Below are 27,204 nucleotides of genomic sequence, written 5' to 3' on the forward strand. Positions count from 1 at the left end.
TAGGCAAAGACTTCATGAACAAAGCCTCAGCGGCACAGCACCTGTCACAAAAAACCAATGAGTGGGATCTCAGTTTACTACAAACTTTTGCACAGCAAGAGAAACCACCAATAGAGTGAAGAGACAACCCACAATGTGGGAGAAAATATTGACCAGCTGTGCCGCAGACAAAGGATTGATTACTATAAAAAAAAAAATACAAAGAATTGAAAAACATCAGTCCTCCCAAATTTAAAAACCCAACCCAGAAATGGACATGCTTCTCAAATGAAGAAACACAAACAGTAGGGCTAGGGACTTAGCTCAGTGGTGTAAGCGCCTGCCTGGCAACCATGAAGTCATGGCTTGATCCCTGTTAACAACAACAGCAAAAAAAAATACTAACAAGAAATAAATAAATGAAAAAATGTTCAACATCACTGGTCATTCAGGAGATGCAAATTTAAACAACACTAAGATTCCACCTCACCCCAGAAAGAATATCTATCTTCAGGAAATTAAACAACATCAAATGCAGGAGGGGGTGTGGGCAAAAAGAAACCGTGTCCACTGTTGGTCAGAGTGTAGACTGGTGCGACCATTTTAGAAGTCAGTATAGAGATTCCTCCAAACCCTAGGATTGGAGGTCCCATTTGACTCAGCTATCTTCCTTCTGTGTATCTTCCTACAAGAATTAAAAATGTCATTCAACAGTGATGTATGAGCACCTATGTTCAGAACAGCACAATTTGTAATAGCAAAAACTATTTGATAATGCACACTGAATACCCATCAACTGAAGAATGGATTTTTAAAAAATTGTTACTTTTAGACAATGGAGCACTACTCAACCATAAAGAAGGACAAACTTGAGTCTTTTATAAATGGATGCAACTTGAGAACATACTCATAAGTGAAATAAATAAGACATGCATGTATAAGCATCATGTTGTCTTACTACTGTGAGAAGCCTAAAGAAATAATATATGAGTATGTTAATATACAAACTATAGTTAAGACAGGTATAAAAATAAATAAAATCTCAACTAGTAATGCAGGATTCCGTCAACTTTGAATAAAGATGTTATTTTCAGAGTTTACATGTGAAGCGACCTGAACCCTAGCAATGCGATGAGAACATGCTGAGTTTAACCTCATCTCTGACCCAAAAGGCCCAAGTTGTGGTTGTGCGGAAGTCACTGGTGGTAGCAATGCCACTGTTGCTCGCTGAGCTAGAAGATCACTGCTCCAGGCAGAACTCCTGAGGCCTGGGATCTGGGCATCTCCAGGACTCAGGGGCAGTTGATCTGGGTACCTGTTTCTACTGAAATTTCCCCACTGAGAGATGTGTGGGAGGCCACTCCCCTCAGCAGTGGGCGTGGCTTTCAGAGCCCACTGCTCTGTTCCTGCCATTCCTCCCTCAGGCAGTGGGCGGGGCCTGCAGAACCAACTGTCAGTTCCCACCATTGCTCCCTAGGGTGGTGGGCAAGGCCTGCATATCCAACTGGCAGTTCCTGGCCATTGCTCCCTCCTGAGGTGGGCAGGGCCTAAACAGCACGACTGTCAGTTCCCCCCACTCCTCCCTTGGGTGGTGGGCAAGGTCAGCAGAACCAACTGTCTGCCCCCCATTCCTCCCTCCCGTGGGCAGAGGGCCTGCAGAGCCTCCTGCCAGTTTCCCACCTTCCTCCCTCTTGTGGTGGGCAGGGCATAAAGAACCCACAGTCAGTTCCAGCCATTCCTCCCTCAGGCAGTGTGTGGGGCCTGCAGTGCCCAACTCTCTTTCCCCCAGTCCTCCTCCTGTGGTGGTGGGCAGAGCACGCACTGTCCAGTGGCAGGGGTGCCGCTGTGCTGTTGAACAGGGCTCCACACACCTGAGTCCCTTGAGAAGCACGTGGTGCTCCAGCCACCAGAGTCACTTGTGCCCCTCTGCTGAGCCAGGTCTCCAAGGCCAAGGGCCAAAGCAGCCTCCTGAGACCCCTTTGTTCCCCTGAGGAAATGGGTTCCAGGTCCATCCAGCAGGCCAGGCACGCCCTCCCTCCATCCTCGACTACTTCCCAAAGTTCTGCTCTGACGGGGACCCTAAGCTTTGTAACTTTCCATCACAATTTTGCCTTTGGCCACACTAGAGCGACTGCTAGCCAAATAGTTCACCTGTCAAAACACATTGAGCACTAGTGTCTTTAGTAGCAGGTTCTCTGTGGATTCCCACTGGAGGGGTTTCTGCTGAACCATGATCAGGGTACCACAGCAGTGGTGATGTGTCCCACACCCTGAGTCCTGTAACAAGACAAGGTGTCCTGGATTGGAGCTTAAGGTACCCTTGCAAGCTGGGTTATATGTTTACACCTATCTGTCCTATGGCCCTTGGAAGGATTAGAGATCCACTGGTGATTTTCACCTTTGGAAACGGCAATACCAAATAAAGAGTTTCTTTCAAGAAGACTTTAATGTAAGTCATTTTCATTTCATAAACAGCCAAGTCCTGCTGCTCCCCAGGACTCTGTGGCCGAGCCCCGTATCCTGCCAGGTGAACATCCTTCTCCCCACTCTTCCCATCTGCCTGCCCAGAGCCCCAGCCAGACCCTTCTCCCAGCCAGGCCCAGTCCTCCTGCTTGCTCTTCTCTTGCCTTGTGAGAAACCATGTGCCAGCTCCCACGTTAACACTCTGCTCTCTTCAGAGAATCCTGTGGGGGGCACTTTTGGCCTGGGACAAAACCTGAGGATATGTGACAAGGTGAGGTCCTTCTCCCCTGAGCTGGGCCCTCACTGCAGCACAGCCTGGGGAGAACACGGTTCCAACTCCACAGTCCTCATTCAGCCCGTGTCTATTGCAGGGAGCTCTCATCTGTCCTCCCACCCTCCAGAGTCTCTTGGAAACCAGCACCATTTCTCTTCAGGCCCTGGAATTTTGTAGCAGGCTGTACAACTCTGTCAGTCTGGGGCCTCTGAGGGCTGAGTGCAGGCCACAGAATTCCTGGATACAGCCTCTGGAGCTGTTACTGCCTGAAACCCCTTCCTCCAGCTCTCAGGAACTCCTTTACCATTGCTTCTTAGAATCCCTTCTGATCCAAGTGACCTCACTTCCTCATCTCAAAGCTTCCCTTGGAGATGCCATTTTGGGTATTGTGGCCTGCTTTTTCCCAACTGCTCCCACTTGCAAACAATCCTTGTGCCCCTGACTTCCCCCTCCATGGTTGAGATCTGCTGTAACATGTGCAGACTTTTTCCTCCTGTTTCTGAGATGTAGCATTAGCTCTGTGACTTGGTCGTTCTGTTCAATCCTAAGGAGGTTCAGGGCTCCAATTTCTTTTGGGTCCAATTCCTTCTAGGATGAGGGTCTTTCTGGTAGCAGCCTCAGCTATTCCCCCTGGGGACCAGCAGAGGTGAGGAGGAACAGAAACAAGATGGAAGCCCCTGTGTTTTGAACTCATGTTGGAAGCCACATTCCTTAAGTCTCGTTACTATGAATTGTTTCTATGTGGATTTCAGGACTAGGGGAGAGTATAATGTTTCTCTTCATGGTTTTTCACAGAGGTACAAGACATGGAAGGTGAGACCAACAACCCAGATTTCATCCAACTGAAATCCCAAAGGAGAGAATGTCAAATGGAAGGAAATGTTGTAAGAAAACCTTGGTGGATTTTAGAAGAAGACTAAGAAAATACTCTCAGATTCACTGAACTTACCAGATGGTAAGCAGTATAAATTATTGAAAGATCTATATTTAAATGTATTCGACAAACTATCCTAAAAGTTGTGGGTCAAGAGGTAGTCATTAAATTTTCCAGGAAGAAAAGCCAAGCCATCTAAGAAAAAATGAGCTCGTTATCAGGAAACGCTGTATCAGAAAGAGCAAGGAAACAGTTCCAAGATGTGAGGCACAGTGAGTTCAAACAGCAAATTCAGACTTCCCTAAATGTCCCTCAGGAGGGCACGTAAAGACCTTTCCAGTCAGGCAAGACTCTGTCACCAAGACTTTCCCCTGGACTCTAGTAACTGAGAAGTTGGATTTTTGCACCTCTAAACAAACAAAACTAATCCACAAGGTAGAAAGCTATGTGATGTTTATAGTTCAGCCAGATATGGTGGCTCCAGCATGAAATCAAGGCTCTCAAAGGCTGAAGCAGGAGGATCCCAAATACAATTCCTGCCATGGGAACTTGGTGAGGTCATCTCGAAAAATGTAATTTTTTTAAAGAGAAGAACAGTGTATACCTCAGTTGATAGAGAACCCATGGGTTTAATCCCCTAGTACTGGCAGGAGGGAGGGTGGGGCTTACAGGTAAGTCTAAATGCAAAAATTAAAAGGCAAAAATACACAGGAAAGTACCAGTCAGCTAGATTTTCCATTTGGTGACAGATAAATGTAAGTTTAGGTAACTGTTAAAATTTTAAATTGTTAAAATAGACACAGGAACTAAATATCTATGTAAGTTACAAGGAAAGTTTGAATAAAGGAAACTTGATGAATTTAACAAGAGGCTGAAAAGGCAGCTGAAATAGAAAGCACAAAATAAGAACCCAGGATTAAGCCCTCACAAATCCATGATCAGAAATCTGACCAGGTCAAATTAACTTGTTAAAAAACAGAAACTAGTACTGAAAAGGTTGAGGCAGAAGGACCAAGCATTCAAGACCAGCCTAAGCTACCCACAGGGGAAACCCTGTCCCAAACAAAAAGCAAACAAAGCTTGGCTGTCAGGTTGTTTTTAAAATTCCAGCTTCTTCTGAGAGACACATGTAGGTTAAAAATAAAGAAGCAGATGCTAGGGGCTGGGGGTTTAGCTCAGCAGCATAATCACCTGCCTTGCAAGCAGGTGGTCGTGAGTTCGATCCCCGGTACTGATAAAAATGAAAAAGACAAAAAAAAAAAAAAAAAAAAAAAAAAAGAAGCAGATGCTAAGTTTAGTAGTTTGAATGGTGGCCACCATCTTGTTTGATTTTTTGAGCAATACTTTAAAATACTAAAATTTTCTAGTGAAACATTTGATTTCCTTGGTGAGTAACTACCTACACAACTTATCAGTGTCCAAGGGGTACTGCAGAAAACCAGCCATAAACTGGGTGCCTTAAAATACAAAACTTTATTCTCCTGCAGTTCAGCAGGCCAGAAGCCTTTCTGCACCAAGGGACAATGCCTTGCAGGCCTGTCCCTGGCTCATGGGCACATCACTCCAAGCTTTGCCCCCCTTCACATGAACGTCTCAGTTCTGAGGACACTTGTCACCATGCTCAGAGCAGGCTGCTCCTGTGTGCTCCCCTTCTGTTCTGGCCTCTCTCCCTTCTGAGGTGCAGTCTCACAGTCATAGGTGCCCTCGTCCTCTCAAGCTTCTGACTGCATTTCACCTCCGCGTCTCGGATGTGAACTTGAACAGTGGGTCCCAGTTTCTCATGGCTGCAGCCCCAGTCTCCTTCAAAGGAAACTCAGCCTCCCCAGCGGCCACTTCTCTGTTCCGCACCTGCAAGCACAGAAATTTCCTTGTTCCAAGCCTGACCGGCTTTCTTAAGTCCTCCTGAGTCATGTCACAGGATGTACCCATGTTCCTTGAGGTCTGAAGTGTACTGACTTGCAAAGATAGGTCCTGAGTGTCCAGAGCAAACCCTCCCTTGGGCCTATTAGACGTTTGGCTTCTCAGGGCACAGCCACCAACTTTGTAGCCACAGAGATTATAGAACACATAGGAGGGATGGAAATAGCAGGTGAGAGGACTGCAAGAACCTCTTAAAGCTGTGGCCCCTCCAGAGAAAACCGGAGGCACTGCCTGCTCTTGAGCTGCTGGTTTTTCAGTAAGGCCAGCTTCCTGATCTTTGGTGCCAGTCATAGACCAGGCCAGGGAGCAGTAACAGCGCTGCCTCTGCTCATGGGGGCCCCCCTGGTGTCTTTGCTTCATTACCATACCCCTCTCTTGCTCTGCAGTTTTCAGGACAGCAAGGTTTACCATCCTGTTGCACTGTCAGGCTGGTGAAGCCTTATATGAAACAATCACTTGTAATAATTTGTTCAGTAACCCACTTATTTGTCTTTAAACTGGTACATCACCAGAAGACACATATGTACTTTTCTTTGGATGGGTAAAGTGTAGAATGGTATTGGAGTCTATGGCCATACCAAGATGAACACGTCTGATCTCCTCTGATCTCAGAAGCTAAGCAGGGTCGGGCCTGGTTAGTCCTTGGATGGGAGAATGGTATTGGACAATCAGACCGTGCAGTTTTCTGTCTCTCTGATACTTTGGCTGAGTCCAAACCAGTGAGATCATCACACTGCGTTTCTGTCCATGGAAACTGAGTCTGACTTGCCTTTCTGATACTTCCTGTCTATGGTAGTCACCGTTTGCAGGGGAAACAATGCAGGACACATAATTTATAGGATTGTCTTATAATACTCACCCCAAGTATCAAATGCAAAAGAGCGGAGCAGATCTGTTCTCACCATAGAGACTCAAAGAATGTGGCTGAGGGCCTGGACGTGTAGGCACCATGGGGACCTGATTCATATTTTCACATTTGGTGCTTGAAAGCTGTGTCCAGAGAAGGGCATAGGCATGGTGAGTTGTGAACGAGGCCACGGCATGGCCACTGCCAATGAGCTTCCATGGATGTGGGCAGCTGATTACTGGCATAGAGCTAGGGGTTCCTGAAAAGTCCTACAGCTGTCAATATTTTGTGCACTGCACCAAGGGCAGGAGCAGACCAAGGGGACAGAGAGCAGTCAGCATTGCCTTGATACAGTGCGTCCTTGGCTCTTTCCAGCCTGAGCAACTCTTGTCACTCTGTCCTTGGCCTATCACTCAGGTGACAGTGCTGGTACATGGGGTGGCCCGGCTGGCTGCCCTGGGCAGAGAGAGGGAAGGGATAATAGATGCCCTAAGCCAAGGGTATGAGTTGTTGGAAGGAGCTGCTTGCTATGGAGACAAAACAAATGTGAGGCTGAAGAGTAAGGGTCCTCGAGCCACTGGGGTGGAGGTCTGGGGGGATCGGGGCAGAGGAGAGTCACTGGTGGAAGTACAGGGAGCACCAGACAGGGGCCTGGTAGGAGCAGTGCTGCTGTCCTGTGGTCTGAGCAGCTGTCTAGGGGAGGCTGGTGGTAGGCGGGCAGCACACTGTGGGATGATTTGCTGGCCAGGGTGAGGACAAGGGAAGAGCAGCAGTCATGGCCTGACCTAGCCCAAGGTGGCTGGCCTGAGACCTGGACCATGTCATAGTATGAACACTTTGGAGCAGGTACCAGCAGAGACAGACTCAAATGTAAATAACCAAGGAGAGAGGACAGAATAGAGTGGGGGACAGCAGTGGTCAGCAGGGAGCAGCCCAATATGGGGATCTGCAAAGCAGGAACAACAGCCTTCTCTGCCCACTGAAAAACTGAGGACAGCCAGCGATTTAGCTCAGTGGCATAAGCACCTGCCTGGCATGAGCCAGTTCAGGAGTGTGATTCCTGGTACCAAACCCCTATACCCGCCCAAAATACAAGCATGTCGGAAGCTTCATCAGAGCCTCTAGGCCTGACCTCAGCTCTCACCAGGTCTCAGGTCACCACAGCTTGGAACATCACTGAGTGAAGGACTGGCCATGGCACCTGCAGAGGAGAGCAAAGTCATGGTCCATGCCCTCCACCCTCCAGGTAGAGAGAAAACAGGAGGTGGAGGATGCCTTGCAGCCCAGGAAAGCACAGAGGGTGGGGGTTGCAACTTTAGGGAGGGTGGTCAGTGGGACACCTCACAGGGAGGGGCCAATGGCAGCAGCATCTGCTCACTGGGACCTGGTCCCTGAGGCAGGAGCAGCCACTGGCTTGGGCCTGAGGTGAGGCAGGCCCCAGATGTATCTTACTGCTGCTGGCCTTCCTCCAAGTGCAGTTCTGTGATGCTGATGTGGCCTCACATGCACTGTAAGCGCTGTGGGATGTCATCAAGCTCCAGAAATCACTGGTGGGATCCAGGAGACTGTGTCAGTGGGGACAAAAGTACTGGGATCCTTGCAGAAGTGGGGCTTGCTGAGCTGTTGGCTGCAGTCACAGAAAAGACAAGCAGTTGGTAAATCTCTTCCCTGAATTACTGAGTGTAAAGAAATCGAGTCTCTCTGCTGGTTCTGAGGACCCCTCTGTCCTCTGTCTTCTTGCATTAGCCAGAGGCTCACCCTTGACCCCATGAGGACAGAAGAGTGAGGCTGTGGGACTGAGCTTCTGAGCCTCCTCATGGTGGCCCTGTAGCTCCTCTTATCTGGCAACTGCTTTTAAACCTCCCCAAGTTCTCTGCAGATGGGCAGTACTGATTTGGAGGTGTTTTTATGTTTTCTCTTGCAGTACTAGAAATCTATCCCAGGGCACCCTCCCGGAGCATGTGGGCCTTTCTGTTGAAGGTGTTGAGAGAAATGAGCATGGAGTCTTGTTGGTGAATCTTTTATCACCACGGTCACCTCTATGCATCTATGCCAGATGGCTGCTCACCCAGGATCAGGCAGAAGGCCCTGGGGCTCAGCATCTTCAGTAACTTGCCCTATCAAGAGCCTTGCTTGACATCGCTTAGCTCCAGGATTTCTGTGACAGTATTAACACTGAAGGCATCTGACATCCTGCTGTGTACCTGACCTATACCAGGCAACCTAGAAGTGGGAAGAGCCTCCCTTCAGTGAGCAGACAGTGAGGCTCAGTTGTGCTCATCGCCTCCCCACTTGAGGGTCTAAACTTTGTCTTGCATTATTGGTCCCATGTCTGGCCAGAAACCAAGCTTCCTCCAGAGACAAAGGGTGGCAGGCAGTTCTGAGCAGGAACCTGGGCCCAGAGATGGCAGCTCCACAAAGAGCACCACCAGACGAGCTGTCTTCCTGGGTCCTGGGTACCATTTGAGGTTTATTTGGCCCGACCCTATGGGCACACGAGGCCCCATATCTCCAGGTTCCTGAAACAGTTCAGGTGGTTTAATGGGACACTAAATGAACTCAAATTAAAACTTTTGTAAATAAAGCAGCATCTAATGCCTCATATAAAGCAGTGCTTGTTTTTAAGATTAAAAATGCACCCATCTACACAGATGCTCTGCAGCTATTATAGATCAGAGTCCAGTTTTCTTATTTTTATTTTCTTATTTTTCCCCAGAAAATGTCTCTATTAACCGAAATATAAGCAATATGTACATAAGATAGATTGATTTGAGTGTTTCGCTATTCACTGTACATACCTCCTACCACTTACGTGAGTATTTTCTCGATAATAAAATATCTACCAATAATTTTCTGTAAAGTGAGCAAAGCAAGTGAAATGTATATGGCTGTTAAAGCTTGCAATATTGCCTTCACTAAATCAAAACCACATGTGTTTTTAAAGTAAGGCTGTCTAAGGCTTGCTTCCTTAAAATAGAGATGTGCTGGGCCCAGCACAGCACGGCCTGGTGGCCCTGGATCCTTCGCTGAGGTCTGAGGCCCCCCTGGAGAGTCTGGCAGAACTGTGCAGCTTTTCAGTATAGTGAACGAGAAGACAGAAGATGCAGGTGCAAGTGAGTGGGGACAAAGCTGACAAATGCCACAAACTGACTGCTTTGCTGCCGTTTATGGACTATGTCAATTCCACCTGCTGCATATTGACAGTGGAGCAAGTGCTTTTCCATCTTTAAGAGAACAAAGACCAAACTAGGAATCGCTGAACCGCACAAACTGTCTAAGCCATGCAATTACTTACACAGACACTACTAAATACCATGCTCCCTGCTCCAATATTATAGCATAGCCATATGAAAAATAACATCACAGCATGATTTTGTCCATAACTAGAACTCTTAGGACCAGGCTGACAACTGACTCCAGGATCCTACAGGTGACAAGACCCAGTATAAGAAAGGGTTATATCATAAAGAACATACTGTAATCTTCACAAGTATTTGGACTTTAAATTAATAGTATGAATACTCAGCATAGCTGCTAAGTTGTTTGGAATAGTTCCGCAAAGTTCCAAAGCAAATCTTGCCTGTGAAACACCTTTTCACACCTGAATACAATTAAACTAGGAAGCAAATTAATTTTCTTAGTGTCAGACACCACAGATAACAGCCTGCCATCAAAGGTCGAGTTGAAAGCTTGTAAATTTTTAAGTAAGTCTTTAAATGAAATCCCTGTGCTGTCAGTTTGTCCTTTTAATAATTCCATGGTTTCCCAGTTGGTCTTGCACAATCACGTGTCTAACTTGGAGGAACACTACATAAATATGAGTCCTCAGCCTGAGTGTGTAATGGTGCAGTTCAGCAGCACGTGAGATGTGCTGTGGCTGGGTGTTATTTTCATTGTGATTTATATACACAGCATTTTACAATGTCCACAGGTGCAGAAAGTGTTCATCCTTTTGGAATAGGGACAATTAAGAAAAGATAAAAACCCAAAGAATCATGGCAAAATATGTACAGCATTTACTAAGGAGGCATCACCCAGATTTGAACAAATTTATGTTAATACTGTAACCGAGTTGGGATGACTGCTGTGGAACATGTTGAATCTGAAAGACAGGAGGCACAGGCATTAGTCAAAAGGAGGGTCCCCCCAGATCCAGGTTCCCCTTTCTGTCCCCCCCCAGTCCTCAGGTCCCCTTGCTCTTCAGGAAGCTCTTTTCAACTGAAGCCATTGCTGCCTTTCTGAAAGGCAGTAGAGGAACCCATGGAAGCCAGGCAGCTGCAGAGGAGCTCTTGGGGGCCTGGCCAGGGAGGCGCCACCTGCTGGGCCACACTGCACCTGCATAGCCTGGAACCCAGCTGTGGCCAGTCCTTCCCAATCCTTAGATCCTCTTTCACTCCAGAAGACTTTCAGTCCTCAGACTTAAGGCTTTCCCTTGAGGACACACAAGTAAAGAGTGTTAACTGCACACTGATCATCTTTCGATAGTTCACCTCGAAGTTCATTTAAAATCATCCTTGCTGATTGGTTATGAGTACCATAAAGACAGTTTCCTTTCAGGAGTTAAATGGTTCACCTCTCCCTTTGCTTCCACCAGTGGATAACATGGAACAGGAGTCCCCACCTCCCAGGAGTACAGAACACCAGAGACTCAGACATAGCCTCCATAAAATGAAGGCTCTGCACTAGTCCCTGGACCTCATCCCAACAAGATGGCAGTGTCAAGTGAGGGGTATGACCCAGCCTCGGCCTGACCACCCACCGGGCCTAGGTGCTGAGCTCTTGTGATGGACTCTGCTTTCTGGGGAGGGGACAAGGGCTTCTCATCCCAGATGCTTATCTCATGGTGGCTGATTCTGATGGGGGTTCCCTGTGGGTTTCTTCCACGGAGGAAGGTGGGAGGAAGCAGCGCCTCCCCTTCCCTAGCCAGGGAGAAGAGGTCCCACCCTCCAGGGCTTGCTTAGAATTCAGAGGTCCCCATCATTGCTGCTGGTTCCATAGCTCACCACTCCATGACCCTTGACTTTCCTCAGAAATGTGATGCCTTCTCTGTCCCTTCCCAGTGCTTCTATGAAGAAGAAAATGTACAGGGGAAGCACTTACCTGAGCTAGTGATTATTATTTGTTCCAAGACCAAGTTGTCAATCACCTGAAAGGCAAAGGTTAATAAACATTGTAATGACAGTACAATTTCTAGTGTCTGTGCTCTCAGCATGAATGAAGTGGTTCTCATCAGACATAGTTTTGTTGAAGCTTAACACTGGCTGCCTGCCTTCAGCACCAATCAGTCTGAGCAAGGTCAAGCTGCACACAGCCCCTGCCACAAGAGTCCCCTGAAAGTAAACTGAGTTCCCATGATGATGGATTGTCAGACAGCAGTCCCCAAACCTGTCCCTAGGAAACAGGCCATGCCAACACCATCACACTGCTGAGTTCCCACATGAGGCTGCAACAGACTTCGGGCCAAAGAAATTAACTGGATTTGAAGGAAGCCAGAGGTCAGGAACTTGCAGGAGAAAGGTCAGCGGTCAATGTTAGGACACAGGAAGGCCAGCGCATGTAAGATGGCAGAGGACTGGCCTCAGCCAAGGCCCATCCCAGGAGGCCTGGAGCCCAGGGAACTTGGTGTGTGCTCCCCGTTGAAGTGCTGGCTGCAATCCAGTCATCAGTGCACCGGGAGTGAGATATGACCTGATTGCAGCTCCTCAGTGGATGAGTGCACACAGCCCAAAATGCTGGTGGTCAACTTGCTGTCTCCACATTGCTAAGCCCTGAGGCTTCACCTGCCCAGCCAGGATGACAGATTCCAACACTGGTAGGACGCTGCCATCATGCAGACCAAATTCTTCTCACTACCGAATCCTCAAGTACTACACAGAGGTCAGAAAGCCCCACCCTTCCACAAATCACGAAACAGTAATGTGAAAACGCTCTACAAATGTACACAATTCCATAACACAAAGAGCAAATGCCACACTGCTTCACTCCAGTCCTGGCAGCAGAGGTGACTCTGCCTGGACCCACTGTGGTGGCCTCAGGCTTCCTGAGGCCTGCTTCTCATCATACTTATGATAGCTGCATGCACTCAAGGGGACACAGTAGGCACAGGCCTGTCCCTGACTGGACCTCCCCAAGAAAACCCATTTCAGCTGAGCTTTCTTTTCTGTGAAGGGCCAGGGGATAAACACTTTGTGGTGGGCTGTGAGGTCTCAGCAGTGACCACCTTCCTCTGGCAAGAGCACCAGCCATGCACAGACACCAGCTGTGCTTCAGCTGAAGTCTGCAGACCATGACATTTGTATTTCACACAGTCTTCAGATGACACAAATTCCTACTCCTCCTTGGAGGCTTTGAAGACATGAAAGCCACCTTACCTCACAGCTGATGTGAGAGGCACAGGACCTGCTTTGGTCTTCTACTTGCAGCTTGGAAACTGTGTCCCAGGACCCATTCCTGTCACTTTCAATCTTAACAAGCTTCTCAGGGCTCCTCCTTGGGGAACCTTTCACAAAGGGGGAGGGGCTGCCCCACTGCAATCAGAGCACAAAGAGCTGCTAACTCACAAGAAGACACAGCTGACACACAAGGATCCAAGATGCCCAGTATCCCAGAATAAGAGGGCAAAACCAGGAGCGCAAAGGCGTCGACTTTAGAGGTGACAGCTAACTTTTGAATGGCCTATGTCATCAAGTTGTGAGTTACAATACACTCTGCCTGTGCAAAAGCATCATTACTAAAAATGCATCAAAAACAGTAAGTTCTCCCTTGTAAGTAAATATGCAGAAATCCAGAGAGCCATGAATTTCAGGAGTCATAAATTCAACTTTCAAGAAACCATCCTTCAGTGCTAATGGATCCTTGTCAAGCATCCAAACTACACAAGGATAGTGAATCAACAGGGCCTATGAGTCAAGGCTGGAGAGCCAGGAGCCCTGCATTACTCACACCACCTTCCAGGGACTTGGGCTTACACCTCCCTGTGTCAGTCATTCCCCATTGCATAACAAGTTTTGTGAAAGAGTTTTTATCTTCTTAATTCCACAAATCGCTTCTTACCCTGGCCATACTGGCACCAGTCAGTCCTGCTGTCCAGCTTTAAGGGTTTCTTTTCCATTTGAAAAATTCCAAAGCCCTCCACAGGCAGGCCATCAGCAAGCAGGGAGCTACCCTGAGGTCTCCAGACATCATCCACAGTCTCACAGCTTGTGGTCTTGGGTGAGTGAAGTCCTGGTTCTGTTCCAAAGTTCTCCGAGTGCCTCTTCTTTTGGTATCTGCAGGGCTGAGTGTCTGACTGCACTACTGGGAGGTCTGTGTCCAGCAGACACCTGCAGAAGCAGCAGCCAGATATTAGCAACAAAAGCACCAGCACCACCTCAGACAGCACATGGCACTGTCCTGACCACTTACTGAAGGCACTCAATGTAAAGCCACGAGTCAGTGCTTATCTAGTTCAGAAGGGTTTTCCACTTTCAGCTGTAAATCATTTTAAAGCCGAGGGCCATAAATTTACCAAATTCAACCCACCCCTGACTCCCCCACCACAGGCTCTGTGCTCAGGAGCTGGGGGTGACAGCTGGAAACATGGAAGTATGGGACATCTACTGAAATCAGTGATAGAAGGAAAAAGGAAAAAGACAGACAGACAGACAGGGGAAGGAAGGAAGGAAGGAAGGAAGGAAGGAAGGAAGGAAGGAAGGAAGAAAGGAAGGAAGGAAGGAAGGAAGGAAGGAAGAAAGAAAGAAAGAAAGAAAGAAAGAAAGAAAGAGGAAGAGAGAAGGAAGAAAGTAGAAGAAAAACCATTTTCCAGTGTCTGAGCCTTAGAGGAGAAAGGGGTTGGTAATTTGCTTTCATTTGCCCCCTAAGTAACCGATGCCTGATTATATACAGCTTTTGGCCTTCCTTCGCTAGGATTTTAGGTTTTTAAAGGAAGTTAAGTAGCATACACAGGAATTCCAGCCATCCTCACTCATCTTCTCATGAAGCAGTCGGTTTCAAGGCGGCAGCCAAGGCTGGGCCTGTGGCTCCCTGGCAGGCGCTGGCCTCATGAGCACAGCTGTGGGTCTCATCCCCAACACACACACACACACACACACACACACACACACACACACACACACACTCACACAATCAACACCCTATTTAGCATTTTAAAAATATGACTGTTTTTAGGTTTTGTATTGAGATTCTTGGACAAAGACCAAGACAATAAATGATGCCCCTCAGAATCCACCCTTGGCATACAGGGCAAATACCAACAGATCTGTGCCCTACCTTCGCCTGCTTCCATTTAGTCTCTCAATTTACAAACAAAAACAAAGTTATGAAATGTAACTTATGTGACCATCAATTTTGAAGTCACCAAATTACTTCTACAGAACTCACAATTATTCGTAGGATTTACAAAGCATTCACTGAGAATGGCGAAATGAGGCATTTTATGATACAGGAGGTAAAAGCTGCACCGTTTTAGAAATGCAGAGAAACAGTGAAGTTTCAAAACCCACAGAGCTGAGGACTGGACCCTGCTGGCAGAGCCCGCACTCACCTGTGCTCCCGCTCATGGTGTTTGGCTTTAGATTTGTTAGGCTCCTCCAGGTCTCTCGGTAGGCTCCTGCGGGCTTTCTTTGGTGTGCTACCCCCGTTACAGGTACTTTCTGCACTCTGGTACCTGCGCTTGCGTGACCTCATGGTTTCATGTCCACGAATCCGGTGCGACAGGCTGCAGCCACTGTGGTCAGCCCTGAAGGCAGCTTTCTCCTGAGGGTAGCACTCAGGGTGCAGAGGGCAAGGCGGTGAAGCACCAGTGTGTGGGCTGTGGAAGCCGGTCCACTCCCACAGCAGGGCAGGCAGCTCCTGGCCCTTCCTGGCCTGGGAAGAATCCTTGTGTGACCGTTTCACACTGCGCTCCCTGGCTTCGTATGGAGTGTACCTGTTGAGGTATCTGCACTGGTCCCACCACATTTTCTTGGGGTAAGACTTCTCTGGAAGCATGTGATGCTCCCTGCCAGAGGGGCGGTATGGGCTCCAGTCCTGCTGAGCCCCACTCCAGGTTTGGGAGTGGTGGGAGCTGTATCTGCTCAGAACACAGGGCTTCCCGGGACTGACTCTGTCTCCACAACACAGAGGGTCCTGGTTGGCACTGCAGTGTTGCACAGCATGGCACTCCAGCTTGTTGTGCTTTCTCGCGTAGCAGAGCCACTTTATGTCACAGTTACCCTCAGTTCTGCTCCTGCTCCTGCTCCTGCTCCTGCTCCTGCTCCTGCTCCTGCTCCTGCTCCCGCTCCCGCTCCCGCTCCCGCTCCCGCTCCGCCTCCGGCTCCGGCTTCTACCTCTGCTTTTCTTTACATCTTCCCAAGTCGAGGAACAGTCATGACGATTATGGTAACCTTCATGGTCACATCGCGTACGGCTGCTTATTTTTTGTGTACGGTGGTCAGGAACCTTCTGCACAACCTGAACTTGACTGCACCCCTTGACATGGCTGTGCGCAGGGTCCCCTTCAGGATGGGTTCCTGGGGTACTCTGTGGCTGAGTAGAAGGCAGTGCATTGGCACATTCTCCTGTATTCTGGGTCTGAGCCCCTGTGTCACCACACTGCTCTCCCCTGAGGGAAACCAAGGGCCCGGGCTCACATCTGCCTTCTGACTGTGTGAAGGGAGCCAGGCTCAGCTGCTCCACTGTCCCGGCTAGTCCAGAGTGCTGCAGGCTCTCAGGTAACAACCCGTTTGCCTTGCTGCAGTCCTGTGTTACCTTCCCAGCATCACAGGGCTCATAAACTGGGTCTGCACCTGTGCTTGTCTGGTTCTTGTTGCAAAGTTTGTTTACAAAGGGCAAAGACACATCAGTTATGGCTGAGCTGGTTTCTGACATCACATCTCTCATGGATTTGAGGCTGATTTCCGGGGTCAGCAAAAGTTTCTTAAACATTTCACACAGACTTGCAATCGGGTCCACTTCATCATGGGAACCAGCAGAAACACTGACAGCCTCAAACTCTGCAGTCAGGTCCCCAAACAGACTTTGCTCCATTCCAGGAACACTGCATCCCGCCAAAAGAAAGAGACAAGCCAATAGTTAGCAGGATGCTCTACATGCATTGTCATGGCTTTCATTCAGTAAATATTTTTTCACTTTAAATATAGCTACTTTAGGTATATTTAGCTACCTTATGGACAGTATCAGGCTACCACTTCTGGACACCAACCAAAATTTACATCAAGCCTTCCTGGTTTTGAACAACAATAATTCTGCAGCTCTGCACATTGCTTGTTTCCAGATGTACTTCTAATTCTCAAGAACTAAGTCATTAGTTGATGACTTTCCTGCCTCCCTTCTTTCTCTTGGAAGCTCAGAGGTGAGGTAGCTATTTCCAAACAGAGCCAACAACTCCTTAAATTAAGGAAAACTAAGGGACTCATTGAGGCTCTCCACAGCTCTGGAAACAGTGCAACCCCTACCGTGATCTCCACTCTCCACTTAGGAGATCACTCCTACAGCCCCGAGGGCAAGGTAGTAGCCCTGAGTGCAGCAGGGGATTTTTGAGGCTGCAAATCAAAGCACATGTGCTTGGCCACAATGCATGCATGGCCTCACTTAAGTGTATACACACAAATTCTCTTGCACATTCATTTTGAGCAGCAAGGTGAATTAGGAAAGAAACAAGGGCAAAGTCATTGTGCAAATGCAGGGCACCCAGCTATTCTATCTGAAGGCAAAGGGGGATGGAGTGTGCTCTGCCTCTCCATTCTTCTTTAATAATGCCACATCCCTAACATAGGGTCTTGGGGGCCATCTGGGGTGCTCACAGTGCCATGGAGGTGGCTATTCCCTGACATGTCCTCACATCTATTGGGGTGAAACCCCAGGTTATACTATTGTTACCATTTCTTATTTTATTTAAAGACAAAAAAAGACATGACATAAAAAACAAAGCAGTAAAAGGGTACAAGTAATACAGAATTTCAAAAACAAATGTACAGTAAGAAATCACTGGTAAATGGGTACATACTGTCTTCTTAGAAACAGTTGTCCAAATTACAAAATTAAAGCATATAAAGTGGACATTCACAGAGTGAAATTGGAGACAGTTCCGTTCCATGATCCAACAAAAGCTCCGTAATATCGTTTTCCATCCTACACACTCAAACATTTCCGTAGACATTACCCTTCCCAGGAAGTAAAGGATTGTGTAAAATGAGAAATGGTCACAGTGTGAAGTGGCTGAAGCTTTCCCAAAGTGGCTCACAGCCCAGTGGTGCCGATGACAACTCTGGATGCAGTGTTCATGCTGAATGATCACAGGGTGCACCTGCAGGTGCTCAGGTATCTGCCCACTGATACACTGTGTCCTGTAGCTTTGGTTCATCTGCAGATTCCACATGAAGCAACCACAGCTTCACTCCATATTCCTTTCCTCTTATTCCTGAGTTGTGTTACAGCTATGTCAGTACACTGACTTGTTTTTAAAAATTGAATGGAGGACAGCCTGCCGAGAACCAGCTCAATAGGGAGTCAGCACCAGCCCTTGCCCCTGCACACTCCAGCAGCCCTTGGGATGCTCCCAACCCAGGGAGAAAGCATGACTGGGGAAAAGCAGCAGCAGGACCTGTACCAGCACACTCTGTGGCCAGAGCAGTCAGGAGAATCCAGGAGAATCAAACTTGCACACTTTGGTGAAATTGTAGCCAATGCAGGAAGGGCCTGGGACACCACTACCCGCTTATTTGGAAGAACCCAAGAAAGTGTCAAGATGAAGAAGCAAAAGGCATCCCGTGGACTCAAACCAAGCAGAGCAAGTCTAGAAGAGAAAAGCATGGGAGAGATCGGGAGTTGCGCGTCGGAAGTTTCTAAAGAGATGGCAAGTGAATTAAAGAGACAACTTCAGGAGGCTCTAAAACAAATTAGTGAACAGAAATACTATCTCAGGTAAAAGATGAAATGAAACGCATGATAAAAGAGTTGCTGAACGTCTCTAAAAAACGCATAGATTTAAAAAGGGAAGTGCATAGGAAACAGAGAGAAACCTTTAATGAACAAACTAGGACAGATTTAGAATGCACGAAACAGATTCAAAGAGTTATCCAGGAAATTAAAACTTCCATTGAAATCTGGTAAAACTGCTTGAAAGAAACAGAAGATAGACTTTCAGACCTTGAAGACAGGTGTGGAGGTTGCCATAGTAAGGGAAAAATCTCTTAAAAATAATAGCAGGAAATGACAATTCAATGATTTCATGATGATGCAAAGCAAAATGATTTAAGAATACTAGGTGTCACTGAGAAAGCAGGGGTCAACACAAAATGCCATTTATGGAAGTAGGAGCAGAAAACTTCCCAAACATGGGGAAAGAATGTGACATACAGATAAAGCATATGGAACACCAGCTAGCCATAACCAAAATAAATCTCCACATATAATACATATAATAATCAGGATTCCAAAATTTCAGCACAAGAGCAGAATATGAAAAGCTGCATGAAAAAGAAACAGATCACCTATAAAAAACCAATCACATTCATGACAGACTTCGCAACACAAACCAACAAGTCAAGAAGAGCTTGGAGTGAAGCATTTCCAGTCCTGAAAGAAAACAGCTTCCAGCACAAATCAATGTAGCCTGGAAAACAGTTTTTCTAAACTAATGGAGAAGCAAGATACTTCCATGACAAAGAACTGAAGGAATTCATAGCCACCCAACCAACCCTGCGAAGAATACTAAAGCACATGTTAGTGAGAGATAATAAGACCAGAATTCCAGAAAGAGCATCAGAAGGGGACCATGGATTGGGGAACTCAGTTGAAAGGAGGGAAAAGTAGGCAGCCAGTGGCAGGAAAATAGCCTGGCAGAGACCAGCCAGTGGATGGAGGCCATAACATTAATGTAGATGGCTCCATTCACCAATAAAAAGAAACACAGGCCGAGTGGATGAGGGGATAAGACCCATTACTGCGCTTTATTCAAGAAACACATTGAACTCAAAAGGAAATTCATAGACTGATAGTCTAAGGAGAGAAAAGTGCTCTATATGACAGGGAATCAGAAAAAAAGTAGGGGTCTCTTGCCCATCAGCTGTAGAAAGGATAGGAGAGAGGTGGCATTTCTACACAATGGAAAGCTACTCAGCTAGAAAGAAAGATAACCTTGAGGCTCTTGTGGGTAAAGGAATACAACATGAGATCATGCTCATGGTGAAATGATTCAGAGTCACAAGAGGGAACATCATGCTCTCTCCCTAGTATTAAAAACTAAAGCAGTTGATGGGATCCAAAATGCACAATAGATGTTGTGAAGGTGAAAGGGGAAGAGGTGTCTACAGGGGGAAGGCTGTGGCCATTGTTAATCTAAACCCTGTTTCATACCCTGTATTGTTCTTTTTCTGTTTAGCTTGGTTTTATGGATTTGTTTTGCTTGATTTTATCTTACTTGATGGCATGAATGTCTATTTCTGAAGTAACAAAAGGTAGTATGATGGTAGCCATTATGGATTTCCTATTATCTTATTTGGAGCAATGTATTGCTTGATTTGATTTTTTTTGAAGTGATTGTCTGTTTTGATTTTGTTGTGTTTGATTTTATTATGTCTGATGGTGTAAGCAGCTACTCTGAAGATATCAAGATACTTTATCGCAGCCACTGTTTTATTCCAATTGTGTTGCCCTGAAGTCCCCTGTGACTTTCATTGTTTTGTTTTGATTAGTTTTATTTTGCTGTTTTATTTGATTTGATTATGCCTGATGGTATGGCAGTTATTTTGAAGATAACAAGAGGCATTATGGTAGCCATTTCCTTTTATCTTGACAAGAAGCCTCGTATCGTGTTCATTGTTTTGTTTTGATTGATACTTCTATTTTGTTTGTTTGATTTCATTATGTCTGATGGTAAAAACAGCTACATTTTAGAAAGGAAGAAGCATTATGGTAGCCACTGTTGTACTCCTGCAGTCTTGTTTTGTAGGCCTGTATTGCTTTCATTGCTTTGTTTTGATTGGTTTTATTTTGTTCTGTTGTATTGGATTTTATTGTGCCTAATGTTACAGGAAGTTATTTTGGAGATAGTAAGCAGCATCGTGGTAGACAGTTGGTTTCCTTTTACCTTGTTTTGAAGTCTTATATCATCTTCATTGTTTCGTCTTGATTGTCTATTCTATTTTATTTCTTTCAGTTTTGTTTTCTTAAAAATAAAAACATTGAATGTGGGAACAATTGTATTCTCTATAAACTTAATTTCAGATTTCTACGCAGGCCCTCATAGGGTATTGTGGACTCTCAGAGGGTCTGTAAACTCACCGGTTTGGAACAGAAGTAGAAGCTTGAACAGGCCTAGGCCTGTTCACCTTGGGATTTCCACCAGGACTCCACGTGGAACTACTTGATGTGTCTATTGGTGCCCTGATCCTGTTCCAGTAAGGCAGATTCTGCAAGGGAGAAAGCCAGAGCCAGGTCAGCACCCAGCCTACGGCCTTCCCACGTTGGTCTTGTGACTGACAAATTACACAAAATCACAACCACCACCCTTTTCTTGCATCTGCTCTACCCACAGGCACCAATCACAGGCCCTAATTTTAAACTAATTCACACACAGGACATATATGTCTCCCAGAACACCATCCCGGGACCATATTCTTTCTGGGTCCTTCTAGGCATGGGTTCATGTATGCTCTCCTTGGCTGGCATTCCTAGGAGGTCACCACTGTACAGACAGAAGTCACAGAAGCAAGAATTGCAATTGGTTTCCAAACAAAGGAGAAAGTCACATGGGCATGGAGCAAAGGCTGCTTTGGGCTCTGCATGTGGGTTTGTGACAGCTGGGTGTCACCTGTTGAGGTGTCAGCATTGTACTCATGCACTTCTACTGCTCCAGGTTCCAGTACTAGCCCTGGACCCTGTGACAACATAGGTGACAGCTGGTTCATTGGAAAATACTAGTTGACCTATTTGGTGTTTTCTTAATTTTCTAAAGTAGCTGCTGAATCAGCATGGTAAAACAAAAAAATACTTAATATGTTTTAAAAACCTCTTTAAAATGTCTATTGCACCTGTCCCTTTCCCACTGTGCATGCTTTCTGCTTTGTCAGTCCCCTGATGTGTCTCTGAAGCGCTGCCCAATTCAGCAGCGGGCCATCACAAACCTCATCATCACCCCAGCTCATAAAGGCCTTTAACTGAAATAGAGCCCAAAGTCTACATAAAAAAGCGTTTAACCAGATAATCTCATGGTTCAAACCAAACTCAAACTGAGCTGCAAAACCTGACAGCAGCAATGACCTAGTGCAGTTCAAGCTGCAGAAGGCCTGGGCAGGGGTCCCCAATGGCTGCGCGCTGCGGACTGTCAGGTCCCTTGGGCACACAGACACGTGGGCATGATCACACGCTTGAGGACAGCACAGAGGAAAAATGGCTCATTCCTAAAATAGCTATGTGGATACAAAGTGTCCTTCTAATAGGATCAATTTTCTGAGGGCTAATGTGAGTTAAAAACTCAATATGACACCAGGTTAAAGCCCAGGTCCACAGTGGGTACCAACATTTAAATATGCTCATACCACGTGTACCTCTCCATCATCTTTGATGCTTAAATAACTGTATATTTCATGTTTTGAAATAAAAGACCTGAATATAGGATTTTGTTAAGAACTCCAGTTGTAGACAGGACATGGCAACTACTGCAGTGTTAGCCTGAGTGTTTAAGGACAGACTCTTAGAGTGAGGTAAAAATCAGAGGCCACATGTGAAGTATTACCCGTGTCATGTGAGATGGCAGCTGTGGTCCATTAAACCCTGGTGCAGCCTGCTCTTTGGTCGAGGTACACTGATGGGTGTCCGGGTGTGAAGAGAACTGACAGGGGTGGCAGGGGAAATGAGCAGTAACCTCACCTCCGTGCTTCACATCATAGGTCCTAGGGACAAAGAAAGAGAGGGCTTAGGAGGACAAAGGGCCTCTTGAGTAGGGACTGCTTTACAAACTCAGTCGCTCTGGAACACACCGATGGCAACGGCACTGCTTGTACATCACACTGCACAGAGCCACAGGATGCACTGGCTGCAGTAGGGGTGTGGGTCACTGTTGGGGTGCGTAGTCCAGGTCACAAGGCCAGCGAGGTAAAGGAAACAGTATTTTCAAATGCTATTCTGAGGATGCTGCTATCAGATGCCTATTTTTCTGTCTGTATTTTTAATTAAAAATATGGAGTACTGCAGAAAACCTTGAGAGTGTATGGGAAAGCAGGAAACAAATGTATCGTCTTGTCCATACAGAAGGTTCCCCTTTCATTGGACAGATCATCTCCCCATCTGTTGTGCAACACCAGGATCTCATAACAAACTGCTTTCCCTCCTTGTACAGTCAGCAGGTTCTCAAAGCATTAAAAAAGGGAGGGGTTTATAAAAAGCACTCAGCATGCGATGGGTGACACAGCAAGAAACTGTCTTTAAAAAAGGAAGAAATGAAAAAAGTCTCTCTTGAAAACTGCATAGTATTTCCACCCATCATTCTGCCATGTTGAACACTTTAGGATATTTTTAACCTTAAGCCACCATATTTTCAAAGGGGTACCTTGGGGGCTGTGGTGTGGCTCAGTCATAGTGCCTGCGTTCTCCTTTGACTGTGGTGGGATGAAAGAGGCAGGGGACACTGTGGAGGGCACAGCAGATATTTTCTAAAAGTGGAATTTGTAAGTTAGTTTAGAGCCACATCAGAATCAACCAACTGCTTGTCCCAGCCCACACTAATACCTAACCAGCACTGTGCTCAGTGTTAGAGAGGTGCTGGGTGTGACCAGGCAGGGTACTCAGAGCTCCCTTCCTGAGCCCTCTGGCCACTTCACATGTTCAGGTAGCAGCATAAGCCACCCCACCATCTTAGTCACCACCTTTGTCTTCCTCTGCCTCTCTCAATTTTGAGTGCCAAGGGGCTCTGAGCTACTTCCCGCTCTTAACCCGAGCTCATAAATGTCCTCTGGACTCTGGAGAGCATGCAAAAGGGTAAAACCTAAAAACTGGCTTTTAAAAAATAACTCAAAAATGAATTGAATGTGGGTGAGTTGAAAAGCGATTACAGTACAGAAAAAGTGGCCGATTTTTCATTGACATTACCTGATATAAAAGAGTATATAGGCTTGCTGACTCAGCACAGATGAAATATCACTGGGTGATACCATGAAGTCATTCATCTGGTACCACAGGCCATTGCTTGCCTGCAAAAGACAGCCAGCAAGAGAGAAATGTTAGATTTGGTCAAGTTGACAAAGACACAGTGAGAAGGAGGAGGAAAAGAAGCATTCACACATGACTTGTAAACCTGCCAGCTTTCCCCCCAGAGAATGCTAGTGCTTGCTGTCTTACAGAGTCTGTGTAAAAGCAAGAGCAAAATCCACACGACTTACTTTTACGTAAGAGAAGTAGTGGCCCACACAGCACTTAGATCCGCTGTGGACCAGCACTGCATACAATGAATATTGCATGGCTTCTCCACTAGGCTGAGACATGTATGCTCTAATGTTGAGATGTTCTGGGTATTTCACAATCTAAACAGAAATGGACAAAGGAGAAAGAATGTCAGTTCTAAAGGCACAGAATGCCATAGATGTTCAGGCATAGGGTATTTACGGTGCCCCAGGAGACCCGCACTACAGAGCACAGTGATTTTCCAGCAGAAACCCAGTGTGCTGAGTCACTTTTCAAAAGACAAGATAAACCTAAAGGACACCAGGTCTAAGGATAACTAAGGTATTCTCACAGTCTTTATTTTCATTAAACAATTTAGGGTGCATATTAAGTGAATTCCCCAAAAACATGATAGGTGATAGTCACAAAATGACAACTCTGGGCATTCAATACCAATTATTTTAGTTTTAATTAATTAATTAAGTAAGTAAGTAGCTTTGTTGATACAAGATCTTAATCTGTAGATCACACTGGCCTCAACCCTAGGCTGATCTTGAACTTGCAAAATCTCTCCTGCCTCAGATTCCCTAGTGCTGACATGTGACTCTATTCCAGACTCCTTCAAATAATTAAAGAATAGGTTAGTTATTTCTCGTGTATTTCATTGCAATTTTGTTTGTTTGTTGAAATAAGACTTCACTCTGTAAGCCAGGATGGCTTTAAACTTGCTATATCATTCAATCTGGTCCCAAACTCCTAATCTTCCTGCTTTAACTTCCTGAGTGCACCATGGTCAGCCTTGGACATGAATTTTTGACCACTTTCAAACTTTAGCAAGTGGAAAGAAAATAGTAAAATTGAATATAAGTGAAAAATCAGAAAACAAGAAAATAAACTTGGATGAAAGAGAGGGAAGATCTAGTGAGAAAGTCTTCTTTGGACTTTCAGATTATACAAACTCTACCTGTGTACTTTCATTACCATGGATATCAAAGAATTGACTATGGATGCCTAACACAGATAAGAGTTGCCAATTTTCTCAGCAGGTTTGACCTCAAGAGTATAGTAAAGACACACATAATCTTAAGCACACAAACCAAACCCTTCACTCAATTCTTTGATTTAATCCCCTGCTATCCAATGCAAGAAAACTGTAGAAAGTAAATCACCAAAAGTGTGCAGTGAGGTCATTTGTTACCCTGAAAAGCTGCTGGCACTTAAATCTTGGCTCCACATAAAATGTTAATAACATTATCTACATACCTTGGCAATTTTACTACCGGTACAATTAGAGAAGCGTTTCAGAGACAGTGTGAGAACATTAGATGGTCTGTGTATAGAAAGGCTCTTTGAAGCTGGAACCATACTGTTACACCTTGAAGTCAAGAGAAAAAAGGGATTAAGATGTCTAATGTATGGATGGTTTTTTTTTTTTTTTGGTGTTCTAGAATTCTACTCATTATTTCTCTGAAATACTCTAATTTAAAGATTCAACTGGAGTGGCCAAATGAGGGACTGCCAGCCACACACCACCCCATCATACTTGCTACACTTGTAGCAGTTCTCTCCTTCTAGCTGTTCTGGCTTCACAAACTGAGCCAATGCCTCGTTAACACTGCAGACATCCTGGGAGGAAAAAGCATCAATGCCACATCTTCCCACACTGCCGGTGGCTTGTGTGAGAGACAGAGAGAGCAAGCAAGGAAGCAGAAGACACAGAAAATTTAATGCAGCGTTTAATGGGGGAATTATTGTTTCTATGGGCATGGTGTGGCTGTGTTGTCAGCTACTTTGGAGATTGAAAGCGGAGGATTGTAAGATTTGGTCCTGCTTGATCAATTCAGATTCAACCTCAAAATGATTTTTAAAATAGACTGGGAAACTGACTAAGTGCTAGAGGGCCTTGGGATTAACTTCCAAGGCCACAAAAAAAAAAAAAAAAAAAAACTTTTCCCATTAGGATGATTACCCCCACCCCAATTAAAGTTTGCCATTGCAAGATCAAAACCAGATTGATTAACACTTACTAAGTGAAAAGTCAAAGAGTAATAAAGATTTACAACTTGACCACCACAAAAAGTATGAGATTTACCTGTATCTCCAATGTAACATCAAGATACAGATCAAAAGTGTCTGAAACGCCTCTGCAATTTAAACATTTCACTGAAATAAAAATAAAGCGAAAAAGATAATCAAAGTATAATCAATATGGCAGTCTCAGCTGTTTCCATACAAACAATTTAAAATGAAAGATAATTAAAACAGTAGAACTTTTCTTCTGCTAGATTGGCAGACAAGTTAATCTTATTCACAGTGTATGAAAAAGACTCATGAATTTGTACCTTAGTATACTACTGGATTAAATATAAACTTGTATGACCTCTTAGAAAGACAAAATGCCAATATTAAAATTTAAAATATAAGTTATGACTCAAATAATAATACTAAGAATTTATCACATGCACTTTTACTTATACATTGTAATGGTTGATACATTGGGTCACCCATTGGGTCACCTTGACAAGTTTCAGAGCTTCACTAAGCAACTCAGCAGATATGCATCCCACAGTGTAGAGGACATGGCCTAGCGCAGTTGCTTACGCACTAGGATGCTATAATTGTCAATCCTTTGGATCAACTTGAGAAGTTTAAAATATTAACTAATAATCTAGCAGGGTCCATCATCCTCACTTTGCCAACATCCTCAGCCTGTGCAAGACATGGTCTGAAGCTACCTACACTTGCCCTAGGGCAGGTAGTTTGCATACAATACAGAGAAGCTTGCTCCCCCCAGTCTTTCTGCTCTTGCTTCTTTTGCCCTCTTCTGCCACCATGAACTGTTGCCTCCCTGCTGTGCCACTCAGCTTTGTTGCCAGCTGATAATGGACTGAAACATCTACAAATTATGAGCTACATAAATCTCTTCCCCTTTAACTTTAGATCTCAGGTATTTTGCTCAAAAATGAGAAGATAGTAAGACACACATAAAGCATGAGTGCTGTCAAGTAATGCACTGGTGATACAGAATAGAAACCTAAGTAACCATCCAAAGGAGAATAAAATAATTGACCACTATGGCAGGTATGAAGGAATCTGTTACTACTAAAGTTAAGACAAACACAAAATATTCTGTAATTGCCTCTCAGTTCCTCATGAATAAGGAACTACCAGAAGAACATAGTAGAAACTGACATAGGGGCAGCCACTGAAGAGGAAGGAGTCTATTTTCCCTTATTTCAATTATTGGCATTCTAATACCACATGCCTGTGTCACTTCATGGACTTGTGAATACAATCTTACCTCTTGATCTTAGATAGCCTCCAAATATCTGATAAATGAGGGTGGTGGCCTGAGTGTGTCTATCTAATCTGAAAAAGACAAAACAGTGATTTAAGAATTGTGCTAAATTATAGGTGCTATGACTAGACATTAAAGGGTGCATATTTATAAAACAACAAGCATGTACA

General features: G+C 45.5%; 1 protein-coding gene across 5 annotated transcripts in view; it reads right to left on the minus strand.

The window, feature by feature from the left end:
- Window positions 1-5,044: 5,044 nt before the first annotated feature.
- Window positions 5,045-27,204, minus strand: part of LOC101788978 (ubiquitin carboxyl-terminal hydrolase 42-like) — a 94,833-nt gene continuing 72,673 nt past the window's right edge. For 2 of the 5 annotated variants that reach the window (XM_063234481.1, XM_063234482.1), the window contains 13 exons: window positions 27,038-27,105; window positions 25,829-25,899; window positions 25,280-25,362; window positions 25,000-25,111; window positions 23,736-23,876; window positions 23,446-23,546; window positions 22,094-22,250; window positions 20,641-20,768; window positions 14,900-16,393; window positions 13,411-13,679; window positions 12,729-12,884; window positions 7,502-11,503; window positions 5,045-6,500 (listed from right to left, as the gene is read on the minus strand). In XM_063234481.1, the coding sequence (XP_063090551.1) occupies window positions 12,835-12,884; window positions 13,411-13,679; window positions 14,900-16,393; window positions 20,641-20,768; window positions 22,094-22,250; window positions 23,446-23,546; window positions 23,736-23,876; window positions 25,000-25,111; window positions 25,280-25,362; window positions 25,829-25,899; window positions 27,038-27,105 (2,674 nt within the window). In that variant the 3' untranslated portion in view covers window positions 5,045-6,500; window positions 7,502-11,503; window positions 12,729-12,834. Of the gene's footprint in view, window positions 6,501-7,489; window positions 11,504-12,728; window positions 12,885-13,410; window positions 13,680-14,899; window positions 16,394-20,640; window positions 20,769-22,093; window positions 22,251-23,445; window positions 23,547-23,735; window positions 23,877-24,999; window positions 25,112-25,279; window positions 25,363-25,828; window positions 25,900-27,037; window positions 27,106-27,204 lie in introns of all 5 variants that reach the window. The other 3 variants (XM_063234483.1, XM_063234485.1, XM_063234484.1) reach the window with 3 other exon arrangements.

Source organism: Cavia porcellus, unplaced genomic scaffold (assembly GCF_034190915.1).
Source record: "Cavia porcellus strain 051 isolate PalLab524CR breed Dunkin Hartley unplaced genomic scaffold, mCavPor4.1 scaffold_23, whole genome shotgun sequence".
NCBI classification, from domain to species: domain Eukaryota; kingdom Metazoa; phylum Chordata; class Mammalia; order Rodentia; family Caviidae; genus Cavia; species Cavia porcellus.